General features: G+C 39.0%; 1 protein-coding gene across 1 annotated transcript in view; it reads right to left on the bottom strand.

Annotated features, from left to right (window-relative positions):
- Positions 1–16,671, bottom strand: part of LOC124775692 (rap guanine nucleotide exchange factor 2) — a 422,124-nt gene that overhangs the window by 71,705 nt on the left and 333,748 nt on the right. Inside the window, exons 13-15 of the mRNA XM_047250523.1 lie at positions 15,798–15,970; positions 15,130–15,364; positions 10,620–10,719 (exon numbers count right to left, since the gene is read on the bottom strand). Of these exons, the coding sequence (XP_047106479.1) occupies positions 10,620–10,719; positions 15,130–15,364; positions 15,798–15,970 (508 nt within the window). The remainder of the gene's footprint in view (positions 1–10,619; positions 10,720–15,129; positions 15,365–15,797; positions 15,971–16,671) is intronic.

The raw sequence follows: 16,671 nt of genomic DNA, 5'->3' as shown, positions 1-16,671 counted from the left end.
TGCGGTTCTTTCTGCGGATGTAAGGCTAGTTAGCATGTTGAGGGATTTGGAGAATGATGGTGAGGCAAGGTTTGAGGTTAAGAAATTCTGGAAAGTTAACAGGGGGTGGTTTAGAGGCAGTGGGGGTGGATCACAGTTGGATGGAGGAGTGAACTGAGTTAGGCAAGGTTCAATATTGGTCTTTGGTTGAGTCTGATTGGTTGGGTTGGTGGCAAAAAAGTGTTTCCACTGCAGGGACCAGGAGAAGGAGAGAAAGTCTTTAACTAGTCCTGCATGGTTGAATTGGGGAGTGGGGCAAATGGTGAGGCCTTTGGAAAGGACTGATGTTTCTGTGGGGCTAAGGAGTCTGGAGGAAAGGTTCATAACTGTGTTGCGGGTCTGTTTAGGTTCTGGGTTCTGTGTGGTGGTGGGAGGGAGTTTTGGAGGGTGGGGTAAGTGTAGTAGGTCTGCGAGACAGGGTTTGTCAGCTATGAGGGGGCATGGGGGAGGTTTGGAGGTTATTGTAGAAGTGGTGGACAGTGGTACTCTGAGGCGGGAGTAGGAAGTGAGCAGGATGGAGAGCTTTTTGAGGTGGTGGTGTGCATATTGCTCAAGTTCCTGCAGGGCAAGAGTTTCAATGTGTGTTATGGGTTCCAGGAATTTGGGATTACATAGCAGGAGAATTTTGCAGATGGAGAGAAGGTACTGCAAGGAGGATTGGGCTTGGTTGATATGGGTTGGGTTGTTTGGGAAAGGAGACCAGACAGCAAGGTCATCGGTCTCATCGGATTAGAGAAGGATGCGGAAGGAAGTCGGCCGTGCCCTTTCAGAGGAACCATCCTGGCATTTGCCTGGAGTGATTGAGGGAAATCACGGAAAACCTAAATCAGGATGGCTGGACGCAGGATTGAACCATCGTCGTCCTGAATGCGAGTCCAGTGGTTCATATGGTTTTGCAGGACTATGTTTGTGACGGCTAAGGATTGGCGGAATCTGAACAGGCGGAGGTTTTTAATATTGGCTAGTAATAGCTGTTGCTATAGGTATTTATTTATCTTCAGATCCAATATGATCTCAAAGAGGTTCTACAATTTAGAAAATGCACGACAGGGAAACTGTATTTCGGTTGTTGGATGGAGACGATAAATCACATTACGATTTTTGTGTTTTACAATGATGGGGAAGAAGATAACTGTGGAAACATGAGACAAAAATACTAACACCGAGCAAGAAGGGGACTGTACTGCAGTGTTAGTGATAGCAACAGTAATGTTGACGAATGTTTTCTACAGAAGAGCTCTTCTACGTGGTCAAAAGTGTGTCCACCATAAAATGTTTACACTTGATGACAAAACACAGTCAATACTTTACCAGGAGTGAGTAGTGCCATGAAGAATCCGAATACACCAATGGAATGTTGGGAATGCTTCTTCAACAACGAGTTGGTTTCTAAAATTGTTGAGTACACTAACAAGAAGATATCTTAGGTACAGGGACATTATTCTGGGAAAGGGATACTCATCTGACAGACTGAACTGAAATAAAAGCTGGAATGTATTTACATCTGGCAAGAAAAGACAACCATACACACACCAAAGACATATGGGTCTACTATGAAATGGGAATTTAGTTATGTTGTTTTGTAACAACCAAAAAACAATTTAGGTTCCTCTTATACTGTTGCAGGTTCGCCAATAGGTACACCAAAAGGAAATAAAGAAGGTTGACAATTTAGCCCCTTTATGTGAAATATTTACTTTCTTTGTGAAAAATGGTAAAATGCCTATTCACTTGGAAAGTACTGCACTATAGATGAAAAGCTAGAATCTTTCAGGGGTAATTGATTCTTCAGGCAGTACAATCATTGCAAACCAAATAAGTATGTGCTAAAAAGTATTGCATGCTAGGATGCATTGCACCACCAACCTGGAAACAGCCTGTGGAGCCATTAAGAAAAAACCAATATATGTCTGAAACATCTTACTTCTATGTTCTCAGGGACTGGGTGTAACATAACCATAGACAGCTGGTTCACCATCTTACAGTTATTCAGAATAATCCTACTCTGGTTGAACTGTGAGGAAGAATTAACCTGAAATTCCCCATAGTTTACACAAACAAAGAACTGAGAGGTGGAAACAATACCATTTGGGTTTCAGATAAACACAAATCTAATGCCATTTGTCACCAACAAAAACAAGGTGGTTCTGATACTCTCAATGATGCAACTGATGCCCCATCTGGTACAAGAAAAAGGCAGAAATGTTAAGCTTCTACAATTCAACCAAATCAGGAGTCGATGTTGTCGAGCTCAGCAGTAAGTATTAGAAAGACCAATAGATGGCCTGTGGTGATATTTTATAGCTTGATGAGCATTGCAGCTGTAATTACACAAATAATATACCACATTCATCATACTGATGCTAGCACCAGGCATAACTAATTTCTGAAACTTCTAGCACATAATCTAGTGAATGATTATTTGCACCATTGTTCTCAGTATTTATCATTGCCAAGAAACCTTTGGTGTGATGTCACGTGTGCTGCACTGCTGTTGAAATTGCTCGTTTATATTTTACAAAATTTTAGACTTCATTTACTTATTTTAAAGTTTATTTGTGTTAATATTTGCCGTAAAAGTAACATATTAGTGGATTTTCATTAATCTCAGTCTTTCTTCCTGTGTTATTGACTCGAGTGGTCTATTATTTGTGAGTGTGCTTGCGTCGTTCGTCTAAGCGTTGCGCCTCTGTAGTGTGTTTACAATTTGCGGCGTGCACTGCAGCTGTAGCGGTTATAAAGCTAAGTACTGACAAACTTATTTGTACTCTGTAATACAGTTATTAAATTTAATAGATTTCAGCAGTGTTGCAAGCCGTTTGTGGTGAAATAACAACTTAATAAACTTTTGTAATTGTTCACCCCCCCCCCCCCCCCCGGCTTTTTTTAAGTCGTTTAGTAAATTTCGTGCTTTAGTTTTCAACTGGCGTTTATTATTGTTTCTAGCGAAATATTTCAGTAAAATTTTCATTCAGTGTGTTAACTTTGCTTAGTGTTACAGTGGCCGTTGAACTTTTTGGTTTTAGCTAATAATTTTGTAAAGTTTTGTTGGTATTGGTATTAGCTGTGGTATAGTAGTATTAATACAAGTAGTTGCTTTCTTAGTAGGAAGAGAATTTCGAGACCATTATTGTCAGTTCTTAAATAGTTCTACTGTTGTAACTGAAATTTGGTAACACAGATGTATAGTTTTTTTCAGTAACCGTAAAACTTTACCATGAGTGAGAAGTGTAGGATGTGTCGTAGGTTTGTGAGTAGTGGATTACGGTGTGGGATTTGTTCAAAGTATTTTCATTTGGGAGGGGGGGGGGGGGGGGTGTGCAGTGGGCAAGCCAATAGTCTAGCAGAAATAAGTTGATAGAGAAGCAGGAGCGTAAGATCTGTGCCCTTCAGGTGCTGTTACAATGCCCAAAGGAGGAACTAGATAGGTTGAGGAGGGTGAAGGGTGGTGGGGAATGAGAACTGGCAGTTGGCAAGAAGGCAGCTATGAAGACAAGGTATTCATACAGTTTTACTTTGCATACATGCAATGGATATGACCAACTGTCAGAGTTGAGTGAAGAAGAGCCTAGTATAGCTGTAGATGTAGGGAACTTGCAGCAGTCCTCAGCAATTAGGAGGCCTAGGTTAGTTGCAAAGTCTAGCAGAAATAAGGTTCTGCTGCTAGGTAGTTCCCACAGTAGAGGTGTGGGCCAGCAGTTGCAGGATGTGCTGGGGAGTGAGTACCAGGGCACCAGCATTGTGAAGCCTAGTGCATGGTTGGCTCAGGTTAGGGGAGTTATGTAAGAATTTTACGAAGGAGGATCAGGTAGTGATATTGAGTCGAGCAGGAACAGTCTCAATAGGGATGGGGAATATGACCTAGGTGGTGACTTGGTTAAGATAGCAACTCAAACTGGTGACACTAATGCGCGTTTCGTGCAACTGTTTCCGCATCATGATCGGCCTCACCTTAATGCGGCTGTTAGGCACGTTAACGTGGGGCTGGGGAGGGCACTGATGGCAGAGGGCATGGGTCACGGTCACATCTCAGTGGTGCCAGTTGGGTCTATCAGTAGATTGGGTTTCACTAGACATGGCCTGCACCTCAATAGGTATGGGGAGGGGAGGCTGGCTAAGCTTATAGGTAACAGTGTAGTGGGTGGTGGTGGTGGTGGTGGTGTGGTGGTGGTGGTGGTGGTGGTGTCACTAATGGAAAAAATTCCTGTAGTAGTTGGTTTTAGAGCTGCACCTTTTTTAGACTGAAGTCAGTTGATACGTATACCTGCTTAAAGGAAGTCACTCTAACTAAGGGCTCACCTTCAGAGGACATAATGTTTCCAAGTAGAGAAGGAATTAGCATATTTCATCAAAATATAAGAGGTATTAGAGATAAACTTAGTGAACTGCTTATAGATGTAGACTCTGAAATTATTGGTGTATCGGAGCACCACTTAAATAATTTGACAATTCAGAGGCTTCCTTTACCAGGCTACAGATCAGTTGGCTGTTTCTCAACGAGTTCCTTGCGGGGTACGGGAGTGGCTCTGTACATAAAAAACAGTATTCCTTTTGAGTCCATAGACATATCACAACACTGCACTGAACAGATATTTGAATGTTGTGCAGCGTTAGTTCAACTTAGTGAAACTAAACTTCTAATTATTGTTGTTGTTTATAGGTCCCCTAACTCAGACTTCAGAGCATTTCTGCTCAAGCTAGAGAGGGTTCTTGATTCACTTTGTAGGAAGTACCAGAAACTAGTTATATGTGGTGACTTCAGTATTAATTTTGTATATAATTGTGCAAGAAAAAGGATGTTGGTAGATCTCTTAAATTAATATGATCTGATGCAAACTGTGTTTTTACCAACTAGGGTGCAAGGGAACAGTAGCACAGTCATAGACAATATTTTTTATTCATTCTTCATTACGAGATGGGCATTCTGTTAGCAAAGGCATGAATGGCCTTTCAGACCATGATGCACAAATTTTAACACTAAAGGGCTTTTGTAGTCAAACCAATGTCATATTTAATTACAAACTATGTAGGAAAGTTAATCCAATAGCAATAGAGAGTTTTTAAAACTTTTGAAAGAACAAGAGTGGCAGGATGTTTATAGGGCCGATAACATAGATGATAAACACAATGCTTTCCTTAACACATTTCTCATGCTCTTTGCGAGTTTCTTTCCATTAGAACATTCCAAATGGGGTACTAGCAGTAATGGGCAGCCCATGTGGCTGACTAGTGGGATAAGGATATCATGTAGAACAAAGTGGGAATTATATCAAAATGTTGGAAGTAGTCACAATCAAGCTACAGTAGCCCATTACAAACAGTATTATAAGGTGCTTAAAAATGCTATTAGGAAGGCAAAGAGTATGTGGTATGCAAATAGAATAGATAATTCACAGGATAAAATTAAAACCATATGGTCAGTTGTGAAGGAAGCATCTTGTCAGCAGCACAAGGTCGACGATATAAAGTCAGTTCGTAGTAAAAATATTTCTGTTGCTGATAAGTCAGATACGTCTACAGTATTTAACAATCATTTTCTGAGTATTTCTGGTGAATTAAATAAAAATTTAGTTTCTACAGGGAAACATATAACTTTCTTGGCAAATGCCTTTCCGAGACTGATGTCTGAAATACTCCTCTGTGATACAGACAAGAGGGAGATTGAGCCAATAATTAAATCACTGAAGACCAAGAACTCTCATGGTTATGATGGAGTGTGAAGCAGAATTTGAAGTACTGTGCTGCAAATGTTAGCCCCGTATTTAGCCATATTTGTAATTTTTCCTTTAGGAATGGTCAGTTTCCTGAGCGAATAAAGTACTCAATAGCAAAGCCACTTTATAAAAAGGGAGAAAGGGATAATGTAGATAATTTTAGACCTATTTCTATGCCATCAGTGTTTGCTAAAGTTATTGAAAAGGTTGTTTATGTAAGGATAATTGATCATTTTATATCATACGATTTGCTATCAAATGTACAGTTCGGCTTCAGATGTCATTTAACAACTGAAAATGCTATATTCTCTTTTCTCTGTGAGGTACTGGATGGGCTAAACAAAAAGTTTTGAACGCTTGGCATATTTTTTTGATTTAACTAAGGCATTTGATTGTGTTGGTCACAAAATATTGCTCCAGAAGTTGCACATTACTGAACACGGGGAGTAGCTCACAATTGGTTTACCTCTTACATTAGCAACAGGCAGCAAAAAGTCATTATTAACAATGTTGATAACAGCTGTGACGTGGGATCTGAGTCGGGTACTGTGAAGTGCGGGTGCCCCAGGGATCAGTGTTGGGGCCTCTCCTATTCCTTATTTATATAAATGATATGCCCTCTAGTATTATGGGTAACTCTAAAATATTTCTGTTTGCTGATGATACTAGCCTTGGTAGAAAAGGCTGTTGTGTGCAAAATTGGCTCGGTTTCAAATAGTGCAGTACATGACCTCACTTCATGGCTTGTAGAAAATAAACTAACATTAAATCACAGTAAGACTCAGTTTTTACAGTTTCTAACACAATTCAACAAAATCTGACGTTTTACAGGGTGTATACGTGGACAAGGAAAAAAAATTCCTGGATTATTCCCGGATTTCCGGTTAAAAATACACTTTCTCCCGGGTGAAAATACACCTTCTCAGTGTTAAGTGACAGTATACTCTTCCTCAGCACTGTAAAACTCATCAATTGTTTGAATGTTTATGGTTTTATATACCGATGTAGAATTTCCTGGCACTGTAGAAAACAAAACTCAGGGAACACGTTTTGAAAGACCTTTGATGTGCAGCAACATGTACGCTGCGTATTACGAAGGTATAATTTTGAATTCCACCAAACAGCGCATGTCACTTTCCGAAGCATTCAAAATCGAGATTGCGATGCGCTATTGTAAGGTACTCATAACTCATGTCACGTGATCTCGCCAGCTGAGGACACCACAGGACACGTGATGTAGTCAGCCAATAGCAAGATCACACTTTAAGTAACGCGAACAGACAAATAAGAAAAGTTAATGGTTTATAATATACATAGCATTCACATATAATATTGGTCTCAAATATTAATAAGCTGGAAGAGAAGCTAAGCTTCCACATATAATGTTGATCTTTTTTGCACTTGTTACACTTTAAGATACATCACACAAATTTGCCAGTAAAATTTTTAATAACGACGAAATGTCTGATCTTTTGGGCTCGAATTTCTTCTAAATGGCCGTCTCAAAGAATTGATTTTTAAATAAGAGTCAAATGCTTTGTGATTTATGAAATTCATCGTACATTCTCACACATAGTTCATCTTGCGTAAAAGGAAATTTGGTTTGAATTTAACGCTTTTCAAACCTCCTTTCGCAATATTTTCCTGGGACCTGTTAGCAATAGGTTCGTTTCAGCAGTGGGAAGAGAGCGCCAGATAATAGGCGTCACCGCACTTGCGCAGCTATGATGACGCAAGAAGCCCCTATGTTCATACATGTAAAACATTAAAAGAGCTTACATTGTGTCATAAAAGGAACAAGACAACAGAGGATACTTCTAGAGCAGCGGAATTTCGTGAACCATACTAAATGCATAATTAGTCTTAAAATGCACATTCATATGTCCAGATTCGTATGTAAATTTTCTTGGAGTACCAGTACTGTATTATCTCGTTTGGTTCTTTATTATGACATAATACCATACGTGCACTTGAAATGCAGCGAATAGTTGAAACTAGCCAATAGTGTGAAATTAAACATTTTGTTTCAAATCAAATAAAGCAGAAAAGATTAATGAAACCCAAATCTCTTTAGCAAACCGACAAAAAAAAAAACTTCATTGTTCTGCAAGGTGATTAATGCTTGACTGTCATGTAAGTGGAAATAAAATCTAAAACTAATAATATATTTTAGCCTTCCGTAATTATGCGAAAGTATTTTAATTCGTTTGATAACTCCCGGCCGCAAAAATCCGTTTGTTGTCATTTAACGTGAGGGCAATAAACGAAGAGGAAACAGCAAAAATCACTGAACGTAAACACAGGCCATGCGGAGACGACCCACCTCCCCACCACAACTCAGACTGATCTGGGCATCAGCGCCAGATTTACTTTATTTCTGAGTCGGGGCAATATTAAGTAGTGGCGCCCAGCCACACTTCTGTAACTCGAAGCGGGAGAAGGTACTACTCATACGCGAGTCAACTGCGCACGCGCAAGAGCCCGCCCGCAGCTGCTCAAACGAATCTAATTTAAACAGTTATCACGTCACGCTCATTGGATGCAATTTGTTGTTACAAAGCATTGCATAGTCTTCCTAACGCCTTTGACACACTTTGCTGTTGGCAGACGCTTGTGTGAGCACTGTTGTTGTATACGGCACATTTCCTTTGCAACTTAAGTTTTATTTTCGTTTCCCCCCCCCCCCCCCTCTCGTTCATGTTTTGTTGCTGCAGTATTATTCTGCAATAGCGGGATACAGTGATGTCCTTTGTTAGAGTATTGGTTGTTACCAGTCAAAAGCACAAAAATTTAACTGAAATCTAAAACAATGAAAAATTCCCGGAATTCTAAAAAATTCCTGGGTTTTTCCCGGTTTTCTCCCGGATGAAAAAATTCCCGGTTATTCCCGGATCTCCCAGTTGTCCCAGGTCGTATACACCCTGTTTTAATTTCACAGAATAGGCATATGATTAGTGAAACTGAACAGTTCAAATTTCTAGATGTTCAGATAGATAGTAAGCTGTCGTGGAAAGCCCACATTCAAGATCTTGTACAAAGATTCAATACTGCCATTTTTACTATTCGAATGGTATCAGAAGTGAGTGATACTTCGAAACGAAAATTAGTCTCTGTTGCTTATTTTCATTTGCTTATGTCATATGGTATTATATTTTGGGGTAACTCTTCCCATTCTACAAGGATATTTTTGGCTCAGGAGCCTTCGGGCAATAAGTGGTGCGAGTTCACCAACCTCTTGTCGACCTCTGTTCACGAGTCTGTGTATTTTGACATTGGCCTCTCAATATGTATATTCCTTATTGTCGTTTCTTGTTACCAATATTAGTTTATTCCCAGGAATAAGCAGCTTTCACTCAGTTAATACTCAACAGAAATCAAACCTGCATTTGGATCGGACTTGCTTAACTCTTGAGCAAAAAGGTGTGCAGTATACTGCTGCATCCATTTTCAATAAGCTGCCACTCTAATTCAAAAATCTTAGCAGTAATTCATGCGCTTTCAAATTGAAACTGATGAGTTTCCTCATGGGTCACTCCTATTCTGTCGAGGAGTTCCTTGAAAAATTAAGCTGATTATTATTGTTTTGCTGATAGCGTTTACTTAAACTTATGGACTGACTTTTTTCAGGTTTGTGAACATTTATTTTTATCTGTTATTACTTTTATGTTGTAATTTCATGTACTGACACATTCCATGACCTTGGAGATTTGCTCCTCAATTTGGTCCTACGGAACTTGACGTGTAAATAAAATAAAATAAAACCTCAGACGAGAACTGTCATCCAAAACTGATACACTGCAACTATACGAAATTTCTCTGTTTAGGACATGGGCAGCAAGTATATTCTGACTGCTAACTGTACAGCTCACTAAATGTGGTTTTTCTGTTATAGTCAGTATATGCATTAAATAGAAAAGCTTCCACAGAAGGACTGTAACAATTTTCTGAAAAGTGTGATATTGGTTTTCCACCAATTTGATCAATGAGATTAAAAACTGCATAATCTAATAATCAATATTTTTGTGGGAATACATTTATACCTAAAACTCAGAAAAAAATACATTGGTTAGAGTGTATACATATCTTTCATTTTACTTAATTAGTACTTTTACATTCATAAATTTGAATGTACTGAACTAAATATACTTTGTTAACGCAAGAATGCTACTGGCATCTGCGAAACGCCATGTGACTTAAAATGAAACAACATTCCAAGTGTCCACTGCAGGGTTAAACATCTAAGCTCTGCAACTCTTGCACTACGAAGTAATTTCAAATTTTAGAGATGAAAACAGCAAAAGTTTATTTACTTTTCAGGCTTTCATTCACTAATGTCCTATGGCATCACATCCTGGACCAACTTATCACTGAGGTGAATAGCTTTCGTTCCACAGGAGTATGTAATAAGGATAATATGTTATGTCCACCCTGGACCCTCTTCTAGACAGCTCTTTAAACAGTTGGGCATACTGACAACAGCTTCACACCACATTTACTTCCTTATAAAGTCATTGAGAAAGTGTACTGTAATTGCATAACTGACTCCACATCATAATGAGAGATTACAATTATGATCCATACAAATAACAAGACTAAACTAAACTGTGTCACAACGAGATTGAAATCCCTAATTCATGACAGATACTGTGGAAATGTGGCTAAAGTGATCCTCAAAATGCTGAATAAATGTAAACTGAAGGTAAAGTGGCTGAAGATCTATTCAACTTTGGAGATATTTTCAAAACAAGATGACAATGAGTGAACAGAATAGCATCACTTCTAAAGAACTGTATGTTAAGTGGCAGTCATCTAAATTTTTAGCTTTTGAATAGTTTTCCTTGAGAAGAAGTGACTTCTCTTACTTACTTGCTACTTTGATGAATTGTTTGATTATCTTGGATCTTCTGACTAGATTATGTTCTGAACAAACTTCTGTGACAACCCAAAACATCTCCCTGTTCACCAACTGAAAATAAAAGAATTCCTCCAGTGAACTGTTATGCTAATACTTACAACTGGATTAGTTTTTAAACAGATTTGCAACATTATGTACATGCATTTGGAACTAAGGTAAAAAAAAATTGAAGAATCTGTATCAAGAATCATTTTGTTACATTCTGAAACAAATAGGAAGCTACCATTTTCTTAATTATTCACCATACAGCACATTTTTCAAAAGGCTGACAGGCGCACAAGAAAGACTGTGAAGTTTGCTAAGCTTCTGGAGACAGTTCTTTGGAGCTAACATCAGCTGCTCAACACCTTGATTAAATGATGAGTTGTTACCCTTATGCTGTATATTATTTCAATCCACCAATGGCTCTCCAGTACCATATTTTTCTAATTAGTCAATATAAATGATAAGACAAACAAGTCTCATATAGATAACAAAGTAGGAAAAGACAGATTGCTATGTACCATGAAGATGACCCATTAAGTTGCAGACAGAAACAATTAAAAGACACTTACACAAAGCTTTTGGCCATAGCCTTAGTCAGAAGAGAAACATGCGCCATTCATTCACACATGACCGCCAACGACGGCAGCTCAGGCCAGGATGCTCGCACTGCTGTAGTTGGCGATCATGTGTGGGTGTCTCTCTTTTTCAGATGAAGGCTGTGGCCGACAGCTTTGTGCAAGTGTCTTAATAGATCATTTTCCTAAGTTAAAAAAATGGTTCACATTGTTGTTATTTTAACTGATTATAACATTTAAATAGCATTAACAGTCAATATTCTCCAAACATATTTGTTATTTTTATGTAATTAAAGCTTAAAAATCAGTAAATATCAAGATCTGGTCACATGATAGAAAACACTCTGTTATTGGCTGACACACTGCTGATGTCACAGACTAGCAGTAAGACAAAGCTATATTTGCTTTATAGTAGCATTAGTCAAAGTTACGAGGTTTTTATGTACTTTTACTGAAAACAGTTTAGTTATTTAGTGACACAAATTGCAATTGCAATTACAACTTTTAAGTAACAATAGATAGGAATTTTGTGACCACTGATAGTGGAAGCCTTGCAAAAGTGATGCGTTTATGCTCCACCCATTTACAGCGGTGATATGTGCAATGAGGGACATTATTTTCTCCGTATATTGTAACTAGGTGGTCGACTATCAGACATGAGCTACGAACCAAAGCAAAAACTATTCTTGGTAAAACTTAGTGCTGGTTTCCTGTGTACAAGGCAATCAGCAGAGATGCTACATGTGGTAGGCGTTCGTGGTGCAACAGACAGCGCAGTTGACTGAAGTGCAAGAGGTCACGTGTTTGAATAATCCTGGAGAGATAACATATTTTTTAAAATTTTACATGGTATACAAAAATAGCATTAGCAAGAACTGAGGGGTAGCAGTTGTTTTGACTGTGGGCTGTATTATACTAGCTTCACATGAGTCTCAGTCAGAGAAAAGGACAACAGAGGATAAATGCATTTACTTTGCGAACAAACAATCACTTTTTAGAAAGCATTGCTAGTAGTGAAGATATAAACACATGTCCACAGAACAACAAGGTGTAGGACAATTGAGGTTATACAGAGATACATAAAGTGTACAACATTCACGTGACACAAACGTAAAGGCTGTGATGTCTGTGACTGTAAACGAACATTAGCATCTGAGGCAGACTTACTTCATCTTTATGTAAGATGATGAAACTGCAAAAGTTTAAACAATAAGGATCTTAACTAGACAGTTCAAAGGAAAAAAGGAAAAAGAATACTGAAATCCAAGAGAAAGAAAAGCATGTGAGGAGCATAAAATGACATAATTGATCATTTAAGACAATTTCCAGAAAACAGTCTAATTTCCTTTTGTGCCTGTCTCCAACTTCCATGGTGTCATCTTTACTGTAAGTAGCAATCTGTCTTTTCATAGATTGTTGGTATTCCTATATGGAGTTCCCATTGTTCGAGTCTCATACAGAATTACACCCATGACAGAAGCAACAGCATGAAGTGATCAGAACATGATACACATACAGGAACTGCAAATCAGATATGAACATGTAATCTTTACTCCAGAATCACAACACACCAATAATATACATTTACAAATTGTAGAAAATATCAAATATCTTTTGTTCACTTCTGGCATAATTAAATCTACAACAATTCTTGGCTTCTCACAAATTAAAAGTACTGCAATAACTAATTCCGGTATTACAGAAAAATAAACAGTTGCCCACCCTTTCCCTTGATCCACATAAATAATTTTTTCCGTTGTTATTTGAATATTGATACTGATTCACTATACTCTGCTTCACAAGTGGATAATTAAGTATGAAGTAACAAGTACTGAATTAAGCACTACAACAACACTGTTGTGTAATGCAGTATTTGGAGAGGGGGGGGCGGGGTGGGGGGGTGGGGGGGGGGGGGGTGGAAGAAAGAAGAAATTAGCAGTTCCTGCTTGATCAACGATACAGCCAATGGCTTCTTGAAATATCAGTTACTGTTTTTATTAAATGAAGCAGTTATATGATATAGCTTCTAAATACTTCACTTGATACAAAGAAGACACTTATGCCCCAATTTAATTGTTGGCAACACTGCATTAAGAACACCAAAGTTTATAACTTGTCTTCTGTTCATGCGGAACCACAAAATGTGGAGGTTTCTTCTTCCACTTCCCAATTCTGAATGTAGCAAATAAAAAGTATTTACACACTGCATAGACTCGCCTATTTGCTCTCGACTCCTCGGAAAGACAACACATACATTATGTGATCAAAACTATCCGGACACCACCAAAAACATCCTTTTTTTCATATTAGGTGCATTGTGATGCCACCTACTGCCATGTACTCCATATCACTGACCTAAGTAGTCATTAAGCAGCATGAGAGAGCAGAATGGGGCACTCCACAGAACTCACAGACTTCCAACTTGGTCAGGTGGTTGGGTGTCACTTGTGTCATACATTGGTATGCAAGATTTCCACACTCCCAAACATTCCTAGGTCCACTGTTTCCGATGTGATAGTGAAGTGGAAACATGATGGGACACACACAGCACAAAAGTATACAGGCCGACCTTGTCTGTTGACTGACAGAGACTGCCGACAGTTGAAGAGGGTCATAATGTGTAATAGGCAGACATCTTTCCAGACCATCACACAAGAATTCCAAACTGCATCAGGATCCACTGCAAGTACTATGACAGTTAGGCGGGAGGTGAGGAAACTTGGATTTCATTTTCGAGCAGCTGCTCATAACCCACACATCACGATGGTATATGCCAAATGATGCCTCGCTTGGTGTAAGGAACGCAAACATTGGATGATTAAACAGTGGAAAAACGTTGTGTGGAGTGGTTACACAACAATAACATCCCTGTAATTGACTAGCCTCCACAGAGTCCTGACCTGAATCCTATAGACCACCTTTGGGATGTTTTGGAACGCCTACTTCATCCCAGGCCTCACCGACCAACATCAATACCTCTCCTCAGTGCAACACTCCATGAAGAATGGGCTGCCACTCCCCAAGATATCTTCCGGCACCTGACTGAACATATGCCTCCGAGAGTGGAAGCTGTCATCAAGGCTAAGGGAGGGCCAACACCATACTGAATTCCAGCATTACCGATGGAGGGTGCCACAAATTTTTAAGCCATTTTCAGCCAGGTGTCCGGGTACTTTTGATCACATAGTGTGTGTGCAAATAATCCTGGCACACTAGTCTATCCACTGTAGACAATTAAAAGCTAGTACTTTCACAGACCAGTGTGACAATGAAGATGATCAAAGCCATAATTATTCCAGCTCCCTACAATAAATGAGCGAACAAGAAGTGAAGATTCAGCTGTACTATTTCTTATTACATAAATTAAATGACTATGTCCTATTTTCCAAATAGAGATTCAAAATTAGGGGAAAAGTAACCCACTTGATGCAAACCATAAAGAGTGACAAACATGGAATCTGTCTTTCCATCTCATCCCGTACAGTAATTCTCCCCTGACCCACAGTTCTGGGTGACTTTCCCGAAACCTTTTTCTAGACCTCTCCAGTCCTTTTCCTTCACCACTCTTCCACATCCCTCAACCCTTCTGCCTGAAGAAGGAGACACTGGCTCGAAAGCTTGCCAATTACAACCATCATTTTTGTTATGTGTGTGTGTGTGTGTGTGTGTGTGTGTGTGTGTGTGTGTGTGTGCTGTCACTGATTGGCGAGTTGAGTTTTTTTATCTGTCCGATTAAATAATTTTGTTAATAATAGACTTGCACTGTATTTTCTGGTATTTCACAGATTAAAAGAATAAATTTTATGTCTCCCATAAAGTAAAATTACTCTGAATATCATCATATTTAAATTAAATTCCATATTAACACTTAAAAAAAGAATGTGTTTTCAATGTTAATTACCTCAGAAAACTGAGATAACATTGGACACCCGTATCTACTTTTCAGCTCAAAAAGATCATCAATATACTCTGTGGTCTCGATCTGTCTGAAAATGCTGAAGTCCTGAAGTGTCAGCTGAATAGCGACTTCAACAGCATTCAACTGCAAAAAATGAACTTGGCTTTCTCGAACCAGCTCTGGAGCTAACTCGTCTGGCACCAGCGTCTCTGTAGTGCCATTTGTTTTGAGGTAGTACCTGAAAAAAGACATAATTAATAAACACAGGTAAAGAGTTGGAATAGCAGGACAACTGCAGTGGGAGCCTGATGATGGGCTATGTAAACACAACAGACAAAGACATTGAAAATATGACAAAATTCACGGGTAAGACATACACAGAATGAATTTTTCACTCTGCAGTCCCTTTTATGCTGATATGAAAATTCCTGGTGGATTAAAACTGTATGCTGGACTGAGACTCAAACTCAGGACCTTCCACAGAAGGTAGGAGATAAGATACTGGCTTTGGGGACAGGTCATCAGTCATGGTTGGGTAGCTCAGTCAGTAGAGCACTTGTCCACAGAAGGCACACGTCTCGAGTTCGAGTCTCAGTCTTATTCCACCACGAAGTTTCAAGACATATCAGTGAAGAAAAATCATATTGTAGACAAGAATAACACATGCCTACCTGCTACTTAGGCCGATTCTTTCCGCCAAATTTTGCAACTGGTCAGGAAGCCGCCTCTGTTTGATTATGCCCCCTTCAGCAACAGAAACTTCACACAGAGAAAAGTTTGAACTGGGTTCAGTAATGCCAAATTCTTGGAGAGTCAGCATCACTACCTCATGTGCATTCGTTTCCTGCAACACCAAAAAAAAGGTCACTAATTTTGTAATTAATAGCACTTACTTTGACAATCAACAGAACAACAAAGTGAGTCAGATATTGAACTGAAATGAAGCAACTCCTAGGTGACTGAAGATTTTCATTAAAATATATTTTCACCAACGTTTACCATAAACATATGGTCATATCTCCACCTCCAGGAGGGGAGTTTGGAGCTGTGATTCTTGAATGTTGGAAATAACATCATGCAGGAAACATTCAGACTTTGTTGGTAGACAGAGGACCATTTCAATGCACTACGGCTTTGTCCTCCAACACATAGCAAGATAACTTATCAAAACTGTAAGTCTAAAAGAGAAAGAATTAGAATCTGACATACCATCAAAAATAACGTCATTAGAGGCAAAAGTGCAAGGTCATGTATGATAAAGATTGGGAAAGCAAACAGTCACGATGTTTTCAAAGAAATCACCATAAACTTTGCCTTAATCAAGACAGGAAAACCACAGTACAGCTTAAATCAGAATGACCACATTGGGATATGAACTGGACTTCTACCAGATGAGATTCCAGTGCCTTAATCACTGTGCCACACTGCTCGTGAGATAACAATGAAGGTAACATTATAAGCTGGCTGATGAATTTGTAACAGACTCTAACCAATAATATATGTGGAAGCCATTCTTAGCTGATTTGGCTACGAATCCATCCTCTA

Source organism: Schistocerca piceifrons, chromosome 1 (assembly GCF_021461385.2).
Source record: "Schistocerca piceifrons isolate TAMUIC-IGC-003096 chromosome 1, iqSchPice1.1, whole genome shotgun sequence".
Taxonomy (NCBI): Eukaryota; Metazoa; Arthropoda; class Insecta; order Orthoptera; family Acrididae; genus Schistocerca; species Schistocerca piceifrons.
The sequence above is the reverse complement of the archived record's forward strand: the minus strand, read 5'-3'. Positions and strand labels throughout refer to the sequence as shown.